Source organism: Micropterus dolomieu, linkage group LG03 (assembly GCF_021292245.1).
Source record: "Micropterus dolomieu isolate WLL.071019.BEF.003 ecotype Adirondacks linkage group LG03, ASM2129224v1, whole genome shotgun sequence".
NCBI classification, from domain to species: domain Eukaryota; kingdom Metazoa; phylum Chordata; class Actinopteri; order Centrarchiformes; family Centrarchidae; genus Micropterus; species Micropterus dolomieu.
In genome coordinates, this window is record NC_060152.1 from 14,541,073 (window position 1) to 14,565,048 (window position 23,976).

Consider the following 23,976-nt stretch of genomic DNA (forward strand, 5'->3'; position numbering starts at 1 on the left):
GATTCAGATCATCCCAGAAAATCCTGAGCTCAAGTACTCGAGGTACCAGGGTCCTGGGGCAATGGGTAAACATTTACACCACTGTAAAAGCATCACAGCAGTCATAGCTAAATCTTCAGAAATGCGTTGTAGCCTTAATGAGCCACATAGAAAACAATATTTACACAAACATATAAACATGTTATGTATGACTGTATTAACTTTAAAGGAGCAAACTCCAACCGCTGATAAAGACCATGAGACACGTCTGAAAGCTCCGCAAAAAGCTAAAGTGGGCCATATAACTGTATTTATTTTTTTAAATTAAACTAAACATGTAGCACTAAGTGTCTAATATTTGCAATACTGACCACAACCATAATGCAGACATCTTAAGATAAATATTTTGCAACATGAATATAATAGATTTTAGTAGGCTTCCTGTAAGTGTAGTTATGACACTGACAAAGAGCAGAATCGAGCCAAAAAAGATACAAAGAACATTGATATTTCTATATCAATGTTTATTTCTTTTATGTTTGACCATAAGCCATTTAATGGAAGGTTATATGTTGTCTCCCATGTTTTAGCATATAAGCCATAAAGGTTATTATAGGGTCTTTGCTAAGGGGTGTTTTATTCTTCTGATTTGTCAGCAGTGATAAGAGTTTTGCAGAAGCTAACAGGCCATATTGACAACACAATACAAATAAATCAAAACTACTATATCTTATATGACTTCTGTTGAAGTCAGAGCTGTACAAATCAGTCATTACAAGATTTGTATAGTTTTATTTACATCATACAGTTTTAACATTCTTTCACATGTTCCTGCAAAAAATCTGAAAATGCGTTATTAAGGTTTAGGTACAGACTGTTAGTGTCAGTGACAGACAAGGTTATCAGTGAACATATATAGCCTATATGTATACACAGTATATATAGATAGAGAAAGAGATAGTTGTGGATATTCCTTGCACTTCCTTCTGAAACAAGATCTGGTGATTTGGTATGTGTCTATGAGTCGTAAATCTCCAGCAGCCAAGTAGTTGTGAAGACATTATAAGGATAATCTTCGTCTCTCAACATTTTGTAAAAATCTCTGTATAATTACAGTAATATTACCTATATGTAAGTAGTACATAAAATCTAAAACTGTAAATGTAAACGCAGCAAAGATTATCAGAGCAGTGATAAGATTTTTAAAATGGACTGGCTTGCGATGTGAGCTACAAGGAGAATAAATAAAGAAGCAACCAATAATTGCAATTCAGTCCCCGTGTTTTATTTGCTCAACACAGTTCAGTTTCATTTGGAAGTGCTCTGTGCCTGAGGCAGCTCTGAAATTAATTTCAATGTTGGAGCAGTTCTCTTTAGAAAAATAACATAGGAAAGGTATCTACAACTTTCATTGGTTTCATCTCACTTATTTATTAAAAAATTACACTATACTATGTATTTTACACAATGTATATTATAAATACCTACGATTTAAAAAATGTAGTATGTGTACTGTGAATAGTGAATCCTAAGCAACCAGTTAAATTACCAAACAATCCATCTGTCTATTTCTTTCTGGGGTGTTTAAAAAGTGCTATCGTTGTTAAAGTGATGGTGCTGTAAGTTCAAGTTACATTTCATGGAAGTGGAGGAAAGGTGAACGACATGACCCCCTCCATGCAGCTTATAAATAGAACATGGTAGCCAAGAAGGAGAAGTCAAGGGAGGACACAAACATATAACTGCCTTAACACTAATTGTAATAGATAATATGTTATCAATACCTCAACACTCCTGAGGTAACCATGACAAAATATTTCGATAACTTAAGTCAAGCACTGCGACTAATGCAATGAGGTTAACCTGTGCTGATCCAGCAACTCTACTGTGCTGTTGTAGATCTTCATTAGTGATATTCATCTCCATATATTACTTTTGTGCAAAGTACAACGTTCCCACGATGTCCATTGGACAGGCTGATTATTGGTTAACACTTATAGTAATATAATGTTGCACTCCTGACACTGACTTACATTTCCATCACCAACACCTGTAATTTAACACTTAAATACTCCGGTGGCATAATTTACAGTACATTATTATAGGATCTAAAAGAAACAACAACATTCCAGGTGCTTTGTAATTTAACTACAAAGTGCAACTATTACATAGTGTACAATACAATGCAGCTAAAAGCATCTTTATGTTCAATGCATATTCATATTGAGACTTCTCAGTAACTGAGCAGATTCACAGTAATTCATTTGCATAGATATTTTTGTCTACTTAGAACAACGTACTGCAAATGTTACAGTGATTGAAAAAACACTCTTAAATAAGTAGCATTATGCAAATACACACAATAAAAATAAGCTGCAGCTGCAGATGACGGGCCAGTTGCAAAATCTCTGGTTTGTTATGAAGGCACCATTCACTACCGTAACACATTCGACTTAGAGCAGGGTGTCACATGATTTTATGGGCACAAAAAACTGAATAATATTCTATGAATGTGGTGTAGTTTCCAGTTCAATCCTCATCCACTTGTGCAGAAGTTTGACAGTTTTATTCTCAGAGAAGCAAGCCATGTCATCATCGTCAGAACGCTTCTCCCATTCAGTTCAGCTCAGTTATGTTCTTGTGATGTTGGAGGTTACTAGCCTCCAGAGCATTTACAGACCCCTTTTTCTCGATTCAGTCTAAACCATCAAGGGTCTTCCAAGTGTGCCAAGACATTTCAAATATAATGTTGTAACTGAGTTGTACTAGAATCCAAAAGCAACAGACAAGAACAATACAATAGGAGTGTTTTTAGCAAAATGAAAAGATACTGTATATAGTAGTGCAAGAAAGAATGTATGGTAATTAACTGGTCTGGACACAGCAATTGTCATCTGTCATTGTATATCACTGCAGTGGTTTGAAAATGACAAACACTCATGCTTCCTCTGACCACATGGTCTTCATCTCAACAAATGAATAAATCAAATGTTACAACCAGTTAACTTTTTTTTTTCATGACACATAGAAAAAAGGGTCAAAAGACAAACAACGTACAGCACATAACATGGAAAAGAAACTGCTTTAAAAAGCTGCTAGTTTTCAGTTGCTTCTTCATGTTACTGTTGCCCTGCTTTGGCTCTACAAGTAGCCAAGCCAAATACTCAAAAGCATTCTCAACAGCCACCCCCAACCTCAAAGTATCACAAATTGTGCACTATCCATACTTACCATAAGAAAATAAAGCATTAAAATGATAAATCAGCATCATAGTGGAAAACATTCCTGAGTTGTACCTCAGAAGGTACACTACCATTCATTTCAGTAGAGGTCAAGAATTCCTGCAGATCATAAGAGTGGAGGTGCAGTTGCAGGTTAGAGCCACCATGGGCTGCTCTTGTATATTCTGCCAGTCAGGCATTAGAGCCAGATGGGTGTGTTGTGGTAGTGATGATGGGCCAGATGTGAGACATTGCAGACATTTGTTCAATAATTCTGAAAGATTGCCAGGACCAATCAGACAACTAGGTCAGTGTAGTAACCCATCTCCCCTATAGACTGATCCCAAACCTCTCACTGTTTCTTTATCTGTCCATATCTTTTCTGTTTCTCTGTACAATTTAATCTGTACAGTAGTACTTATCTAAATCCTGTAAACTTTTAAAAACTCTAATGGATCTCTTGACTTGCTCCTATTCTGGACTTTCTTCCCTCTCTATTCACTGTAAACGGTTTCACTTCCTATCCTGTTCCTGACACTGGCAAATCCATATATGTACTTTTAATCTGGTCTCTCTTGGACAGCCCATTCCTACCGTTCTTACCCTCTCTTTGTTCCTGTTCTTCCTCTAAACCTCCATGGCTACTTTCTGCCTCTTTTCCCTTAAGGCTTCCTATCCCACTGTATCAGTTGTAGTGGAGATGTTCTGCCAGAGATGGCCTTCGTGTGGGTGGGGAGGGACACTCAGGGTCTTGTTCAGGCTCATCATCAGGGGAGACGAGTTGCAGAGCCACTTCATTCTCATAGCAGAATGACGAGTGTGAGCTTTGTAAGAACTTCTGTTCTGCCAGCTCTTTAGCACTGCATGAAGGAGTGGTCGGGATTTCATATGTCCGATGGAAGAATGAGTAGTCCACCTAGCAAAAAAGGCACGAGACAAGAATTTTTTTTTTTACATTTAATTTGTATGGAAACACAACAAGTCTCAGTTAAAATAGCGGCTCTGTGATAAGGTGACCAGATTTCTGAAATGAAAACCGGGGACATTTTTGGTTTGGTGGTCAGTATGTCATTAAAAATATATTACGTATTATATATGAAATTTAAAAAGGGGGACCATTTCAGTTTTATAATCTGTCAAATATAACTATTCTGAATGTAATCAAGTAATTTTGAGGTAGAAATAATCTTTCAGTCAATAAGTAGAGGCTGCAATCACTTTCTAGCAAGTAGAATACTGTATTTTATGTTTTGTTTTGGCCATTTAAAGGTATTTTAAGAGGTAAAAAGTACTAGCTGAGTTATAATCTGTCAAATATAACTTCTGAATGAAATCAAGTCACTTTGAGACAGAATCTACCTTTCAGTCAATAAGTAGAAGCTGCAATCACTTTCCGAAAAGTGGAATACTGCATTACATAGGTTGTACTGGCCATTTAAAGGTATTTCAACAGGTAAAATTTGGATTGGTTGGTACACAGCAAGTTAAATAATGTAGAGTCATAAGGATTGCAAAAGAGATCATGTTTATTTTATATATAACTCAGCAGTAAGTCATGTTTATTAGAGGCTACATTCTAATTTCCAACTATAAACAAGGATACTAGACATAGACCTACCAAACACATAATCCATCGGCAATAACAGGCTTCTATTATTACCAATAAATGTCATGCCTGGTTATGCTATAAACTGCAAACACTTATTTGGCCACAACTGTGATTATTCCGTAAAAAAAAAAGTTAAAGTATCACAAAGACATACCTTTGCTATTACCACGGACATAAAGTGATATTTATTTGCACGTTATGTCTGTTTGAATCTGATAAAAGCAGCTGTAGTTGTAAAGGGACTGGGCGATACAGCTTTAACATACTGAGTGATCACTTTTGGGCAGACAATTACTTTTCAGCACGACACCTGTATGCTCTGCTGTCCAGTCTTTCTAGCTACGTACATTCTGATTTCAGGTCTGTTAACACCTTATACAGTCTATGATTAACACGCAGTTAAAAACGAGGATATTTCTGGGGACAGCTCCAGATGGGGACAGGCCACCAAAACCGGGGACTGTCCCCGGAACACAGGGATGTCTGGTCACCCTACTCCGTGAGGTTGTATTTTGAACAGCTATGCTTTGAGCTAAATGCTAAGTCAGCATGCTAACATACTCAAAATAACAATGTTAACATGCTTATGTTTAGCAGGTCAATGTTTACCATGTTCACTGTTTTAGTTTAGTGTGTTAGCAAGCTAACATTTGCTAATTAGCACTAAACACAGGCTGTGTCCAAAACCACCACTCATTCACTACTCCCTACTACCTATGCAGGGACTTGTATATAGACGACTATATAGTGAGCTCACCAGCATAATGAAAATAACACTGTCGGACACTACTCCAATCATTATTTAAACGCTGTTAATTACATCATTGCCGTCGGACAATCAGTTGGTGGACTGTTTTTTTCTATTAGCTGCATGATGGTATAGGGCTTGGTTAGTGATAACCATCAGTTGTACACTACTTTTCAAAATGCATTCTGGGATCTTTAAGACATTGACACTGACATTGTCATCTCTAGAGCCAAACTGCTACTGTGGGTAAAAACACACTTAATATACACACCCCTCCTGACTATAGTGAAGTTGCGGATACCACTTCTTACATGGCATTAAGGGAAGGGATGGATCCATATACTTCCTGAGTATCTCTGTGTATTTCTGACCTGGTAGCAGTCTTTCCTCTCGAAGAGCACTGGTTCGAATCGGTGTCCCCAGAGGATTTCAGAAGCCAGATAAGAGCTACGGCACTGTGTAGTCATGGCTGTGGCCTCAACCATGCCCTCGAGGATGACCACCACCTCCAACTCAGAGTCATTCTCCAGGGCCTTTCGGTCGATCTCAAAGAAGGGCGACTCGTCGTTGATTTCATGGACAATTGTCACTGGTGAGACTAAGAAGATACGGTCCGTGCCATTATCAAAACCCACGTTGATGTCCACATTGTCAAGTGGGAGGAACTCTCCTTCTGCTGTCACCCTTGACTGGAGTTGGGAGTGAAGAATAAAATAAAGTCAATTTGTGGTACACAAACCTTTCCACATTAGATGTTGGGATGCTGCATAAATTGATTTTCACGTGTGGGAAAATATTAAATGGAGACTAGAAATGATTGAAACAGGCGGACAGGACATGATCAAGTAAAAGAAAATTAAACTGTAATTCTGGCTATAAAATGCAACACGATGGTATACAAAAGAGGTAATCCATGTGTCATTTTAAATACATCTGTCATCAAGTCTTCTGAGATAAACGTTGGAAATTAAATTTCTTACCCTGACCCAAAAGCTTAGCATTTGGTTATTATATTCAGTTGAATTTGACTATGCGAGTCTTTACTCATACCACCCATGCATAGGCTTATCACTCACCCAACCCTTACTATAGGACAATATCCAGTACCAGTATTTAGAATTGTATTTCTTTGATCCTCACAAAATTAATCCCATCTGCCCTGTCTGAACTTTGATATGGTCATGCTATTAAGAGATGCTGTAGCCTCAGTGTTCCACAGATTCTGACCCTCCAGACAACCGTTGCAGCATACACACGTATACACGCACAGCATTGATGATGACAAAACATTCACTACAAAAGGAAACATGTTTAAAACTACCCACATAAGGCCAGACAGTAAAGTTAGCATAAACATACATTTATTGCAATACTCATTGTGTCCCACATGCACAACAGGAAAAATGAGATCATGAAGGACAATGGTTCTCAGTTAAAGAATTGTGGGCAAGTTAATCCATGGCAAATCTTCCTAACCCCTGAGGGAAAATAAAACAAGCTCTCATTAACTACGGTCCACAGAATACAGGCCAGATGGTCTCAGCACTCTCTCTTTCTCTCTACTGCAACCTTTTTTCAAATACAGCTATCTCTCAGTAGCGACCTTTATCTTTTGATACATTAGTTTACTTTTCTCTCTTACTTTTTGTCTTTTAACATCCTCCAATTCACCTCTTTACTAAAAAAAGGGATAGGCTTGTCTCTTTTATCATTCCACTACTTTCTGACCTCTTGTTTTCATAATGGTCAAAATCCATCTCCCTTCACTTACCTTCAGTAGTTGTGCTCGAACGTGTGCCTCTACCAGATGGCTCTTGCGTAGGTTTCCGACCCTCCACATCATGCAGAGTTTCCCGTCCCTCAGCGCCACCACAGCTGTTTCAGAGAACACCAGCGTCTCGTTGCGCTTCTTGGGCTTGGCAATCTTTGCCATGACTGCCCCAATGATGAAGGCGTCAATAATGCAGCCCACAATGCACTGCAAAACGACCGCCGCCACCGCCAGGGGACATTCTTCGGTCACACTTCTAAATCCGTAACCAATGGATGTCTGTGTCTCCAAGGAGAATAGAAAGGCCGCCATGAAGCTGTTCACCTGGAGGAAGCACGGCTCCTCAACCACTGCCTCTCTATCAGACTCTCCTCCAGACCCGGCCTCTCCTGATCCCGGAGAGAAACCTGAGCTGGGGGTAAGCTGAATGGAGAGGTCCCCATGCATGGAGGCAATGAGCCAGAAGGCAAATCCAAAGAGCAGCCAGGAGAGAAGGAAGGAGAGGGTGAAGATGACCAGCATCCAGCGCCAGCGGATGTCCACACAGGTGGTAAAGAGGTCGCTGAGGTAGCGCTGGCCCCTCTCGCTCATGTTGACAAAAGTGACGTTGCAGCGTCCGTCCTTGCCCACAAAGCGTTGTCGGGGCCGGCGGCTAGAGCGCCTGGTGTGCCTGCGGCTAGTAGTGGAGGGGGAAGAGAGCGAATCCTGGGCCAAGGATGAATGGCTTTTCCCTCTTCCTCCTACACTACAGCCTCTTCCACTCCTTAGACCTGAGCACATTCCTCCTGATCTCACCCCGCCTTCTCCTGCGTCTCCTCCAACTGACTCTCCAATGGCACTCTGCCTCCGTGCATTGTTGGTGTTGCTCTGGAGAGGTAGAGTTTTGCCGTTCAGGGCATGAGTCGGGGAGGGGCTGGTTGGGGTCCCTGACCCCGTCGGACTGCCCCCTGCCCTAGCCGTGTCTGCAGCACTCTGTGCCAGCCTCATGACTTCCTCCTCCTCCACTGGCCCATCCACCACAGCACTGAAGCGGCGTTTCACGCGTGCCGCTCCCATCATGTACTATAAAGTCCCCTATCTCTTATGGAGTAGTTGACAGTTAATTTGTATTCCTTAGTGTGCCTTGATTTTATTGTTGATGTAGTAATTAAGCACCTTGATACAGTCAATTTAGTGTGTGATGCTAACAACACAGTCAGTCTTTCAGCCCTTCTTCATGAAGAGAGAATTGCAAGTCAATAGTGGTATGGTGGTATATATGGTAACAAGAGGATAATTCCCACCAAGGCCATTGACAGGTCACTTGTTTACTTTCCTCAACGTGTAATGCTGTTTCTCAGTACAGTCTATCCTTTCAGTGAAAGATCCCTCAGCAAACAAAGTGGGCTTTCTTGAAGTAGGTTCACAGTTGCATTCATTAGCAACCAATGTCCTTAAATCATACTCACTAAAGAAGCAAAGGTGAGATAAAAGGAAGATGTCAGCAGCAGCCAAAGGACTCTATTTCTGTGACCCCGAGTTTACAAGACTTCTTTTGACAAGGATGGTAGGAAAGGATTGACTTCAACAGACATCGAAAAAGCAAGCAGGAAAGGTTCTGTTCAGTTCAAAACAATAAAAAGGAAGCCTCATGCAGGCATCGATTCATGGAAGCCATAAACTAATAGTAGAAAGGAGTAAGAAACATGAAAAGGATGTGCAAATCATTACAGAGTGCCATAATATTGTGACAAGATGCATACAAGACAAGACAAATAGAAATTAACTTCAAATGGGACTCGGTGATAAAATCATCTCCAACATGCAGTCAAAAGCAAAAAAACATGCCACTTCTTACGATCAGGCTGTTCCCAGTTTTACAACCACTTAGTATGGGCATGAGGACACAAAGAATGCAGTGCTTTCAGTACATCAAATGTCTGTCATTATTCATCATTCATAATTCAGTGCCAACAGGTCTTGGATAAAGCACTGACTATAGTACACACAATTTAATAGGCAGATTCACACAATGTATCTGTTTCTGCAGACTTAAACTAGTCTCATAACCTTTCTTTACAAGTCACTTTTGCCCAACAAGAGGGTCCAAACTGAAAGAACCATGTTTTGTTTGCCATTTCCTGTTCAATCATGTCACTGCTTTAACAATTTCACATTTTCTATCTAACGGTCTGCAAATCTGTTTAATGGCCATTGTCAATTTGGTGAAGACTTGTTTTGTGTACAGACTGTTATGTGGATAATATTGAACTGAACTACACGGCTGTTAGCAATCACCAGCAACAGTTAGACCAGACATACCTCATTACAGCTCAGCGTTACGGCTGAGAAAGCGCCTACGTCTGACAAAAGATAAGAAGAAGGGAAGAAAATAACAGAAAGAGATTACTTTGATCTATCTCCTATATTATTTGTGTTTTTAGATTTAAGTAGAAGATTTATATGGAGGGAAAAGGTAAGCACACAGGTCACCTGAAGAAGTTTTCTACATTTTTCTGGAGGTCTGGCACCAGAGTTGATAGATCAGGTGTGTGCCACAGAATGAGAAGAGCTGAGAAGTGCTGAGAACAAAGATGGCTGAGGGCGTAACTGTTTGAACAAGATACAAAATAAGACAAAACAAAAGGCTGCCTGAACATCAGAGAGAGTTTACGCAAACAAAACAGAAGATTATCATGTAGATGCAATGTGAAAATGACAACTTTGAAGAGTTTAAATAAAGCAAAAGAGAAATGTGCAAATATATCTGGAAATGGAAAGGTATGCTTGTAGTGTTAGTATTCACCTTGCCCAACCATCTCCAGAGAACTCTACTACTGATCCTGACAAGTATACAGAGTATTCATATCCAGTCTCTTTGGAACAGTGGACAGAATTAAACCCTCAACTCTAACTCAGCACTGTGGCGACTACAAAGGGAACTGAAAAACAATAGACACTGCTGTAACTGTACAAATAGAGAAGAAGCGATTTCATTCAACCAGTAACAGCAGGTAAGACAAAAGCCTACAACAAATGGAAATGGGGGAAAAGATCCCTCCTGAAGTGTGAAGTGACATAAGGGTTCATCTTCGCTTGTGTGTTGACCTCCCTTTATGACACATGCTCAGTAAAAGCATTGATCTTTGGGGGAAACAATCTCAGGAGATCACAACGAAAGAGTCTGCAGGTTTTTCGGTTCTCTTTACTGAGATTGGCTGTCTGTTTTGTATCCCTTTGCTTTAGGGGCTTCTTGATTAACACGCTGCCAGTCTTGAAAAGAAATGAGAACAAACAAAAAGAGAATGACAAAGTTAAGGTAAATTAGTTATCATGCTGTATAAGATAAGTATCTAAATGGATGGTGATCAGAAACCTACCGTTTGTAGTGCATCTCTAAGGTTTCTCTCATGCAGTCCTTGGATTGTTACTGGATTATTTTATCGGTCAAATGCTGTGGAGGTTTTCCTTTAGACAGTCTTAACTTGAAGAACCAAAGTTTGTCACGACAAAGGGAAACCTGTGGTGTACCTGTGGAATGATGGAGCCTGTGAAGAGAAACCGAGAGAAAGAAAGTCATTTTCCATTCTTCTGTCTTTAGAAAATCATTTCTGTGCATTTAGGACTTAATTAAAAATCAGTATCTGTATATATGGACACTCTGTCAGATGATATGCATCACAACATATTTCTATGTATTGATGGATATAGTATTTATTAGGAAGAACTGGTGAGATACCAAAAAGGTTATCCTATTATGAAGAAGCCTCTGATGACTAAAAAGGTCTGAAGTGCAGGGGCCTTATGTTGGGTCAGGAAACCAAGTGGTACAGTGTAAGTAATCTTTAAAAAAAATAAGCAATAGTGGATTAAACCAAATAGACTGCAAAGAAGTGCAGGGGATTTTCTTGGACAAATGTTGAGACTGGGATTGTAGCTCAGCTAGGGGACTGAGATAAACCAGGACTCTGGGTTGGTTTGGGTGAAGAGGCAGTATGTCTTGCTGTGGAGATGGCGATATGCTGTGGATTACAGCTGCGCTCGTGACTCCGGTAATCTCACCGATGATTTTGCTAATCCTTTGACAACTTACATAAGAGCCACTACTGTTACAGAAAGTGGCAAGAATGTCTTTAACGCACAGGTAGGATATGTTATGGCATACACAGGATTCAAGACAATATGGGAAAAAGTAGTATATTTCACTGAATCTAGCAAATATCCTTGAGTCTATTGGAACTGGTCAATACTTTCAGTAGAATCTGAGACATAACCACATGTTACACATGGATGAATAAATAAACACTGTAGTGCATCTTCCTTGGCCAGTGTAATAAAATAGAGTCTGCTATTTGCTGTCCCCAGATGTGGCAGACCATCATCAGTGGTGGAATGTAACTAAGTACTACTTGAGAACTGTACTTTTAATTTCGACGCACTTTACTTGAGTATTTCAATTTTACGCTGTATACGTATCCTCCACTATATTTTGTCACTATAAAAAGTAGTTAAAATTAGCACAATCTTAAACAACAACAGCAGTAAAATGCAACATACACATTAATGTGGCAGTAATATTAATCCAGAAACAGGAAACATTCATCTGCATAACAAGTACTTTTACTTTTGATACTTTAGGTACATTAGTATGATTATCACAGTGTGATATTGCTGCTTTTACTTAAGTATTGTAAAGTATCTGATTTCTTCTTCCTCCACTACCTTATGCTTAAACAGTGTTATATGCTGCTGGCAGAGAGGGAAAATTATTCTCATTTCATGCTTAAAACTGCTGTTAAACTTTATATAATTTCTTATTCTATCACTACGGTAGCTTCAGCATTGTGCAAACACCATAAAGGTAAAAATACCGCAAACCAGTCTAGTATTTAATATGTTCAACCAAAATGCATGAATGTAATAAAATAACTACTAGGGCATTATTGGAACTCAGACTGGACCATATGGTTTTATAAGGTCTTAATTTCAAAAAAATTATATAGACAGATTATTCCAGGCTTGTGTTGCTCAATGTTTAGTTAATTAACAAATGTGTGAGGAGGCAGTCCTGACCTTGGGGCCTCCTGCCAACACTACCAAATGAACATGCTCTCAGGTCAGCTATCTCTGTGATTGGGTTTAAGTGTCACCGGACAACTGACAGTAGCTGGAGGAGGTGATGAGAGAAGTGTGTGTGTGTGTGTGTGTGTGTGTGTGTGTGTGTGTGTGTGTGTGTGTATGTGTGTATGTGTGTATAGGCAATGTGAGGTTGCACGTGTCTTTGTGTTGCCTAACCTTATCCTGGTGTAAGGTGGCAAATGTCTCAAGTGATGTCTCATGTAAGAACATTCATTCAGGGGTGTCTGGGAAAATAGTGTGCATGAAGTTCACACTGCCAGGCCCCCAGAGCAGCATCTTATCTGCAGTCCCGCTTTATTTCAAGGTTGAAACACATGATGGGACTACTAATCTTTGTGGGCCCATTAGCCAAACAGATCTCTAGAGAAGTTGCTGCTTTTTCCTCATCTTACATTACATATTAAATTTAATATCTTTGGATATTTGACTGTTGGTCGTACAAAACAATCAATCTTCATCATCATATTGGACTTTAGGAAATTGTGATGGGTATCTTTCCACAGTTTTCTGACGCTTCATAAATCTAACAATTCATCGAGAATGAAAAAATCACCATTCTATAATAGGGTTAGGTTTGTAGCTGCAAACTGGCTGCTAACTCATGATACATAATAACATATTCCACCTAGTTTAGCAGGTAAACTACCTATATCTTAACCTAGGATCCTGTTTATGCCATATTTTTTTAAAATGACAATTTTCTTGTTCAGGGGTTTTCTTTAAAAGTAACAGAAGCATTTACAAGTGATACAGCACACATGAAAGTATGAACAATATCTATGACTATAAGACTATAATACATTTCATGGTGTTTTTTTTAACAGCTTGAAGAAAAAGAGCAACGCACTAGTCTTTAAGACATGGGGGCATTTATCATAACTACTTACTTACTTAAAGTCTGTAGGGGGCCAGAAAAAAGATTGGGAGAAAGCTGAGTTTAATGCTTGTGATCTATTAAGAGCCACTGTTCACTCCAAAATGCCATAATCATAATTAACTCTACTAATTTGGATGTACTTAATTTGGAATTACCTAGGAGAATCTAAATGAAGTGATTAACATCATTAGCATAAACTAAAACTGTATGCCGGGTCAGTAATTCCTCTTGCATCAATGTTCAGTCTTCTAGCAGCAGATAATGGTTCCATAGACAATGCAAATAAAGTACTGACTGGGCAGCATTCATTGGCAAAATAATAATCCAACAACTGCTGAAAACATAAAACACTGCTAATGTGCTTCATCATTCAGGTTTATGGATTATTTTAAATTAGCCACTGATACACAAGCAAAACTAACCCTAAACAGCTGTAGGGGACAGCACAGACAAAGTTGTTGCCAGTTTAATGGTATTACAACTCTCACTGGTTTGAAAAATGTACAGCAAAATATCTACCTTGATGATCACATTCATAATTCTCCTGCAAAAGCACGTTAATCCACTTTCACCACAAATCTTTCTCTCGTTGTTTTCATTTTGGGTCTCTCACCATGGATTCTCTGCAGTACCTCCCTTGTCCTCTTTCTATCCAGATTATTTTAACATATTAGGGTGTTATGTGGCCAGATTTAAGTTTGCAGGAATATGATTTCAGTGTCATTGAAAAAGGCACAGAATAAACTATGTTCTTCATTTTGGTTTGTCACTCTTTGTGCCTCCCATGTCTCATGAGATCTGTCCTATTTCCTGTTTGAGTAAAATAATGTTATGCTGCTCCATGTATCATTAAATTTGGTTGGATGGTTTCATGATGAGTTTAATCAACACTGTGCACACAATGTACACAAAACCCTCAAAATAACCATCTATATTGGGATGGCACAATGCAAATATAGAGAAATCAATACTTATTATTGATCAATGGGGTTAGAAACCAGGGCACAGACTGGGTCTCTCTCACAGTGTCACATGGTTCTCTGTCTCAGGCCTATTTTCTACATCTCTTTCATTTCTTAATTATTCTATAAAATGTTACGTTACAAGGCAGAACAATGTTAATGCACAGAAAGGGACAAATGCAACAGATGTAACAGCCTGAAAAAATAAAAAACAAATGCACAGTGACAATACAATACTGCAGTGCCCTTTTACTGATCAATATAGTTTGATCTGGTGGTATCATTCATATGTTGCAGTAGCTGCAGCTGACAGTTGCAGCACCAGAGCACCAAACAGTAATGGATGTTGCGTAATGAAGAGTAAAATTCAACAAAATAGTAGATGATATTATATTTGAGAAAAGCATTAAAATTTAATTAGAAGGGTCTCATTCATGCTGACATTTGCAAACACATGCTCATTTATATATCTTAAAAGATTTGAAGTTGAATATTTTTACTACTGTTTAATGTTGTATAGTATCTGAAGAAAATTACAGAAACAACTTACTTAAAGAACTATTTCATCAAGTGTTTTAGGAAGTAGCAACACACACACACACACACATACACACTCTTATGAGAACATCTGATAATAAGCACAAGTGTGGAGTCATCTTGGCAGCGAGCCTTATTCCATCTAATTGAAACTTTTCCGCTGCCTTCCCTCCCTCAGCTGTGTGCAGTGATCAAGGTCATTGTGTGACGACGACCAAATGTTAATCTGGGGAGTTAAGATGGTGCAGGTTGCAATGTGCTGGTTAAAACTCTGCACAACTCTTTTCTAATTACAGAAATACTCAGAACATACAGAAGTACGCAGTCAAGACTAATTAGACTCTTTAAATTAGACCCAAGCCACGTTTTCTCTTCACCTCAATTATTCTTTCAGAAATATTCATATTCATCGCTACTCACTAAATAAGTGCCCTTTTTGTCAAATTATTATCATATAGAAACACTTTTCATCTATTTAGAAAGTCAGTTTCAATATAATGCATGACCACAGAGCTCAATCAACACTACTCTGACCTTTCATCAACAACAATTACACCTTTTTACTTTCTCAAGGTTAATATTTATTACCTAGCTATAACTGTTATATTATATTCCCTTTAATTTTTATTTTCTAGTTAGCCATTGTAAACTTGCCACACCACTGCACAAGTCCACAGCATGCCTTCATCAGCTGCTTTCACCCCATCTGCCCAGGAACTGCCCAACAGAGTTATGCTATTTGCAGATATTTGCATTTTAAATGCAGTATAAACAAGGCATGTAAATTACACGGTACACTATGGCGTTACTGTCACACACGTTGCTCATGACAACAGTAGTTATGTGATTACACACAGACAGACACACACACACACACACACACACACACAAAACAACATGTCAGGGCTGTCCTGAATGTCTGGATCTATTTCTAAAATGTGTGCATGACTAAAATAGTCTGAGAAATGCATTTAACACCCTTCAGGAAATGGAAAGATGGGGGTTCCTGATGTTGTAGCATCATTCTTTGGCTCCATGGCATGCACACTGTGTCATAGTTTGAATGTCAAACAGTCACAAATTGGAAAAATGTCAAATACAGAAATCATGCAATTAAAATGCATGGAGTGAAATGACACAGCCATGCTGCAGTTGAATTGCAGTCTTGGTGTAATGTAGATTAAAAGAACATATGATAATAATATTGTCATATTATTTATCTCTTTACCTCTTTTGAAAATCTTAAATTAACTTAAAAGTTACATTGTACCTTGTAACGTTTCTTGACTGTAAAAAGGGAAAAAACTGTTCTTTCCACTGTGCAGTGTCTTTAGGACTACAACCAAAATAGTGCATGATGTTTGAAAGACGTTGGTGTTTACATTGCAGGGAGGGTCAGCAAAATTGAGTTGTATTATGGAGGTGTAGGATCCATCCATAGGATTTTTGGACTTGACCCATAATAGAGACTAAAAGCAAGATATCTTGGCCTCTGCAACACTAATTTTCCAGTCATTGTCCAGTTTTTACTTACTTACTGTTACTTTTGTCACTGTCATTTGTCACTCCCATGTCCACTAACTTTATGGAGTGCCCTTTATCATCATTAGCTATAACGTTGACTTGCTAACTCCCTTGGATGCCATGCATTGGTCAAATAAATTCAACTATGGTCAGCATCAAAAAAGATTCCCTGCTGAATTGACTGAGGCTTAATTTACAATACAAATCAAGTCTTTGAAACCGTGAGCGCCTTTTAAAAGAGAATCATCTTTTGTCATATGGTCCCATCTCTATATGCCTCCCTGAAAAACCCACAGTAGTGTCTTGCCACAAGCACAAAATGTTTGAAATCTACCTTTCTATCTGTGTACTACTTACTGTACATTTAGCAAAGAAACTATGAAAGAGCATCCTTTAAAAATCATGATATATGTGTCCTTTACATGTATTTCAAAGCGGTTTGTCTCTCATTTGTTCAGAAGTATTACATCACTTTAAAACCTATTTCAAAACACAGCTGTGTTTTCCATCAGTTCACAACTCACAAAAACAAAAAAGGATTAAAGTCTAAATCATCAGCACACCAAGCTCTCTGGCCACCTTATCTGTTCTGTCATAGCTTCATTGCTCACTGTTCTCCCAACAGCAACATCTACTTATTCTTTCTTCATCCTCTGATGGTGGCTCTCTGTTTATGAATCATATCCTATTCTTAAATCCCATTTGGAGCCAATAGCAAATCTACAAAGCAAAATTCATAAGTAACAGTAGGGATATTAACAATGTAATTGATGTTATAAACACCAAAATGTTTAAAACTGCATCATATTTTCAGATTAGCTATTATGAGTTAAATCATGCGTTTACCGGCTTTTAAATTCCACTTTAAGTTCGCATGTGGCTTACAGACTACACAGCCATAAAAGGAAAAAAATATTTTTAAAAAATTGGTGTTTTGGCAACTTCTTGCGCAGTGATATTCATCAGCACTTACCTACAGTTGACATTTCCCCACGGTAATTCAGCGCCTGTGACCACGTCAGTTTACTTTAATTTCCCTTTTTCAACAGAATTTAACGGATGGTTAATTTAAAAAACAAAAACAAAAGTGCATATTTGAAACTGTGAGCGAGCTGCCCCGTGCTTGCGGTCCTGTAAGCTGTCCGCGAGCCCTCAGGTGGTGGATGAGCGCGCTCACGTCGAGATGCTATCTAGACTACCACGCGCATCTGCGGACTGCAGAGTGACCTTGTCACTCCATTCATCAATGTTAACAGTTTATATGTGTAATACACGCGGATTATTGATCCGGATTACCCATTTTTATTATTTTAGTTTACTTTTAAAACTTCTCAAACTGTATCAACAATGTTACACGAATTGCTAATGAACTAAGTAGATATTTAAAAGTTACAGGACTAACAATGATTTAATCTGTTGTTTAATTGTTGTCTATTACATAATGCCTCATATCTTACTTTGCATTTATATATTTATAGACTAATAAAAGATATACAACCTTTTTTACCCTTTAATTAAGCTCTTATTTGTGTTGTCTGTGCACTTTTAAATGTCAGGTTACAGTTCTGACAGACTGGACTGACATGTTAGATTGCTATAAGAAAAAAAAAAAGGTTAGTTCTGACTGTTATAAAACTACTCCAAAGAAAGATAATATCATTTGTATTGATAAATAGTGTTAATAATAATAATAAGAATAATAATAATAATTTCATTGAATTTTACGTGTTGTTTTTTTTGGGGTTTTTTTGTCTGAGCGAGAGACTTATGTAGACATATATATATATACACACAACAGGGTTTGGCAATACTATCCTTAATTATAGTTATGCCAATAAAGATTATTTGATGTAAATATGAATTTGAAAACCAGGCAGACAGACAGAAAGAGAGACAGTGACCAGTGACTATAGCCAGATTACTGAGTTACCTTATTTGTGTGTGTGTGTGTGAGAGAGAGAGAGAGAGACAGAGAGAGAGCGACAGTGTGTGTTTACTAATACTTAATCTGATTTAATCTCCGTCAAGGCACCCAAGAAGTGACCTATGATGTCATGAGCTCTGTCATTCTATGGAAATAAGGATCAGCTCAGAAGACCACTGAGGACAAACGGCAAAGAAGCGACGTAATGCAGCTGCCACAACATCCAACAACATAAAAATGTAAACATTTGGATATCAAAACTGTGCATTCACTGTGCTTTTATGAAAAACAACTTTTTGTAATTGTTACCACTAATCTATGTAGTAGATAATCCTCATCTGTTGGTTTGCAAAATATGTTGACATGACAATAAACTAGATCGATGTCACATAGATTATAACTCCCTCTGTCCTTTTAAATTGCATAAGTGTTTGTGTCAAACACTAATTGACCCATGGAAAACTGTCCGGGAGGAGGGAACAGAGGCAGAGAGAGAGAAAGTGGTGTTGGAGGGCATGATGATGTCAGACTTTGTGAATGATCTGAAAGACATAAAAGAAGGAGACTCTATGGTCCCTTTTTTAAGCTGTATATGATTGCAGCACACATGGGACAAACAGTATCTGCAGATATCCTGGTTTTGGTTTTGTTTACTGGTTGTTGGGACAATGTTCAAACATGGCAGAAAAGTATCAGTTAAAAAGGTTTTTCTCTGGGATTGAACACCCCCGATGATACCTGAATTCTCCCAATGAGAAGGGGGTCAGAGAGGAGACGTTACTGGGTTTGCCAGGTTCAAACACAACCAGGGACATTTGTTGCAAGTTCTTCTCAAATTGAAATAAGAAAAATAAGTTACTTTATTTCCAAAGTTTACATTATTTTAAAATGTGGTAAATGGTGACTGGACTTCCTTGTGTCACGTAAATAATGTTTGACTTGATGTGATTGTGGTAAACTGTTGCAGCCATTGTGGCCTAAAATAAACAAAGAGAAATATGTACATCTGGGACAAAGCTTTCCTTTTTACTCGTTTGACTTGTAATGAAGCATAAAAGCACCAATGGCGCTCATTCCTAATGGCTCAACAGTGAGTCAACATTTCCACTATTTAGTTTCAATCATGGGGTATACTTTGACAGAGTGGTACTTACAATAAATCATTCATATGGAAACTTGATATGATACTTACTTTACTTTTAGTTTTTATAATTTCGAGGGAATATCTGCAGCAGGGTGGCAGAGTGAGAGAGGTGGATCTTCCTTATTTTGTGTGTGTGTCCTCACTGAAGCATTGTATAATTGGTCCATTATTATTATTGGACAAGGAGTGGGGATGCAGTACTGATTCTGAGCCACCAGTGGGCAGATCTAAACTATCCATCTACAACGAGCCTGCAGTGAAAGATCCAGTGCCTCAGTTTACAACTTGAAAGTTTTCACTCTAAACTGGTGATTAGCTAATAAGACTGGATGGCTGCAGATTGACCAGAGGCTGCACACCTGGTTTCTGAGGGCATAATAACAGGCCAAGATTTAAAATCAGCAGCTGTGCAGACACTAAAAGAACAGAACTTCACACCTTCGGGTGTTTTATGACTTGAAAGATGCTAAACAGAGATAACAAGAGAGAAACCTGTTCACACATTTGGTTTTATTGAATTTTCCTTTAAGGTAAAAACGTTATTTGCGAACAGAGCATGTAACACATGGATTTTAGCATTAATGAGTTTTCTATGAAGTAAAAGTGTGATTTAAGTTCCAACACCTATTCATAGTAAATCATGGGGAAGGCATTAACTAAACTATCCTGCTTGGTAAGCGAGAGTTTCCCTGATGACTGGTTAGATGCTTGCTGCTATTATAACGTTTCACGTATGCCTGTGAAAGGCTGATCTGATTTCTGCAGATGGAGCAGCAAACTCAGGCTCAGCGTCGCGTAACAGGTTCCAGATTTTGTCATGGTCATACAAGGTTCAAATCTAATGCTCCGTGATTTCAGGGGTAAGCGCATATTGGTTCAATGTGCGGTTTCTGCCCTCTGCAGACTTACTTCGGGTGCCAACACAGAAGGAAGATCCCCTGCACTTCAGACAAAGGTGCTGCAGACTCACTAAAAACTAGATATCATGCTCAAAGTGTACGCAGGCAAACAGACCCTCTCATGTCCACTAATTGGAAGGTCATACCCAGGCTCCTCCAGTCTGTATTTCAAAGTGTCCCTGGACAAGATACTGAATTCCAAATTGTTCCCATCGGTGTGAATGAATGTTTAGTTTCTTTGAGATGAGCAGTTGAAACTTTGCACAGCCTCTGCCACTGGTGTATTAATGTAGGTGAATGTTACATGTACTGTAAAGTACTTTGAGTGGTCAGAAGATTAGAAAGGTGCTGTACAAGTACAATCCATTTTAAGATACTGTTTACTTCTAGTCCACTACATTTCACAGGGAAATATTGTACTCTTTACTCTACCTGACAGCTTTGGTTTCTTCATTCATTTTCTGATTACACCAAGGGTGTCACTTTGCATGATTTAGTCTTCCCTCCTCTTTTGTCATGTTCACAGGGAGAGAACAGAAAACTTGGCCAAAAAGAAACTGTGTTACTGATTGGTGCTGCACGTTTTTGGGTCATTTTATAATCAGTACCTCATTTTTTTTTTTTTTAACCTTAAGTTACTTTTTTTGGACGACGCACATTTGTTTCTTCTATTATTCTATTATTGTGCAAATAAACCTTTCTAAAGGCATTTGTATTTGTTATTTAACTGCAAGCTATATTTTAGAACATTTTTTAACAAATTATGCTTTAAAAAAGTGATTGGGACAAAATCAGCCATTTCAAAAAGTGGTGGGGACATGTCCCCAGCGTCCCCAGTGTAAATGACACCTATGGATTACACAGACAGAGAAAACCTGTACTGAGTTTTTAAAATGATATAGTGTTAAAGGTTGAACTGACAAATGGTAATATAAAGTACTGTAGTTAAAAGGAGATCCACCTCGACCAGCTACAACATATGTTATAGTCACAATAATCTGATATTTAAGTATATGATACAGTGGCAGTATTAAAAGGAAAGGACCCTTCGGCTGCCTAACAAGTAGGCCTACTTTAACATTTGATACTTTCACTACTTTTTGTTGCAAATACATTAATACGTTTACTAAAAGTGTTAGTTCCACCACTGGGCTTACTATCATATAAAACTAAGAAAACCACAAAACATCTAAATCTGAGAAGCTGTAAACTGTGATTTTTTGCCAATTTTGCTTTAAAAACTGGCTCACTATCGTTCTTTTTATCAACTAGTCACTTCAGCTGTACTACTTTCCTCATTTAAACTATCACATCTCACTTACAAAAGGCAGACTGAGGCATGCACACTATGTGTTAAATATACTTGTTGGACAGGAGGAATGACTTCAGGCAAATCTGGGTTCATATCCACACTAAATCTCATGGTGTACTCACATAGTACAAACTCTTGGCTGGGTATTGAGGGAACAGGGGGAATTTGATGTGCAACTGTAAAGACAGACAGGCAGAAGGGGGGGGGGGGGGCAATAACTCATCACAAGTTGTGAATCAGCCTGGTCCAACCACCATTTGTCACACACAAGAAAATGTCCGCCCATTTAATCAAGACTACGATACTGAGGACAGTCAAGCAGCAGGCAATTTGTCAATTTGCTCAGAAATGGTAAGCTAATTAATGAAATGCATGAAGGAAAGCAAGGACAGCCAGGAAAAGGTTAGGGAGCTGATAATGTTTGCGTGTTGGGCGTTTGTCATGCTGTGACTACCCGCTGATTGGACATGTTACAGCCCCTTTGTTTGAGTGTGCTGCGTAAATAGATGAAGATATACAGAATAATAAAGACTGTTTTTTCAAGGGAGTGCAAGTGTGATCTCAAGGTCCGTTTTGTTTTGACATGCTCAACCTCTTGTGAACTCCCAGTAGCACAAAGACACCTCAGGGCCCAATTGGCCCCATGATACCAGAACAGTTGTGGTGCAGAAGCCCCAGAATATGACATGTGGCATATTTGACATGTGGAACATTTATATGTGACAAGCACGCAATTAGTGTAATGAAATACGTTGTTTTGGCAGGATGTGTAATCCACTCACTGTCACAGTTACGTTCTGTAACAGGTGTCCACTGTGATACTGCAGCAGACAACAATTTCCATTAATAAAACAATTATTACCTGAGGGTATTTATAAAGGGGATGTTGTTATTGAATAATATATGCTGTATATACAATTGTGCTGAATTGATTAATTGATTATATCAATTAATATGTATAAATAATCTGCAACAATTTAAACAACTGATTAGTCATTTAAGTCATAACGTGTACCAAATGCATCAGTTCTTTGAGTTTTGTAAAAGTAAACTGAATATTTTTGCAATTCATGCAATTTAAATATGTCACATTGGGTGATACTACAACTGGCGACCTGTCCAGGGTGTACCCCGCCTTTCGCCCGATGTAAAGCTGGGATTGGCTCCAGCCCCCCCGTGACGCTGTACGCAGGATAAGCGGTTGGATGGATGAATGGATGGATGGGTGATACTACAGAGAAAATAATCAGAAGATTAACTGACAATGAAAATATTAGTGATATGACCAAACAAGTAAATACTGATTGAGATGATCATATCTTAGCAAACAAATATAAATAACAGTTACTACTTTATATGACCAAAAAATCTAAGCTGATGAGTTATGTTCAGTCAGTTAGTCAGATTTGAAAAATGTCTTGAGAGACAAAAGAAACTGTCCTGCACTTTAAGACAGAATTCATTGGTCTAAATATGTCTTTTGTGACTATTGCCAGGACAGAATTGTTTTACACATCACAAAATGCCAACACAAAACACATATTAATATTTATACATTTTTTTATACAATTAGATATATTAATAATCTTAAAATTCCAATACGTATGCTTTCATCTTCACACCTTCTGTATTTGCATACTAACGATGGACACGGACTAATTAATAGGGGAAACACGTACAAAGCCCATAGCTCAGGTAAATGTAATTAGGAATTATATAATGTGTCTGCAGGCTGAGATTGATGTGTTCTGACAAAGACAAATAAACAGCACAGTACTTTCAAGACATTTTTAGACTTTACCCCCCCACCCCACCCCCCACCCACACACACACACCCACACACACCCACACACACCCACACACACCCACACACACACACACACACACACACACTTCTGTGCAAATTTGAGACAGAGATCACTTCATTAAACATTTTGCCACCTTGGCACCCTTGCCTCCTTCTCCATTTCTATTGAATAAGTGGTTTTACCTGCGCGTCTATTTGTATGAGGGTATGAGGGAGCTTCTCATGCCTCCATAGCCCCCCCCCCCCCACCCTATTTTGGCATGCCTGTGCCAGGTATTTGTTCAAATTCCTCACACCCCATGGGGATAGGTATGCCCCCCCCCCCTTCCACCCATCCCTTTCTCGTCTTTACAGCCTGTCTCTGTCTATCTTATGAACGCCAGCACATGTATGAAGCAGCCAACGTGGACTCCCCACCACCAACATGAGGCGTACAGCCTACACATTTTACTAGCTAGTCACAACTAAATCATTTCCAAGTTGTTCAGCCTCTTGAAGCTGGCAAACCACAGCTGTGGGTTATACAACGGCAAGGCCAAAAACA

The 23,976-nt window shown here is 38.6% G+C and overlaps 1 protein-coding gene across 3 annotated transcripts in view; it reads right to left on the reverse strand.

Annotated features, from left to right (window-relative positions):
* Positions 1-2,298: 2,298 nt before the first annotated feature.
* The window catches only part of kcnj14 (potassium inwardly rectifying channel subfamily J member 14), a 34,965-nt gene continuing 13,287 nt past the window's right edge, over positions 2,299-23,976 (reverse strand). For 2 of the 3 annotated variants that reach the window (XM_046044058.1, XM_046044057.1), the window contains 4 exons: positions 10,688-10,855; positions 7,329-10,580; positions 5,929-6,246; positions 2,299-4,116 (listed from right to left, as the gene is read on the reverse strand). In XM_046044058.1, the coding sequence (XP_045900014.1) occupies positions 3,886-4,116; positions 5,929-6,246; positions 7,329-8,387 (1,608 nt within the window). In that variant the 5' untranslated portion in view covers positions 8,388-10,580; positions 10,688-10,855 and the 3' untranslated portion in view covers positions 2,299-3,885. Of the gene's footprint in view, positions 4,117-5,928; positions 6,247-7,328; positions 10,581-10,687; positions 10,856-17,319; positions 17,399-23,976 lie in introns of those variants that run through there. The other variant, XM_046044059.1, reaches the window with a different exon arrangement.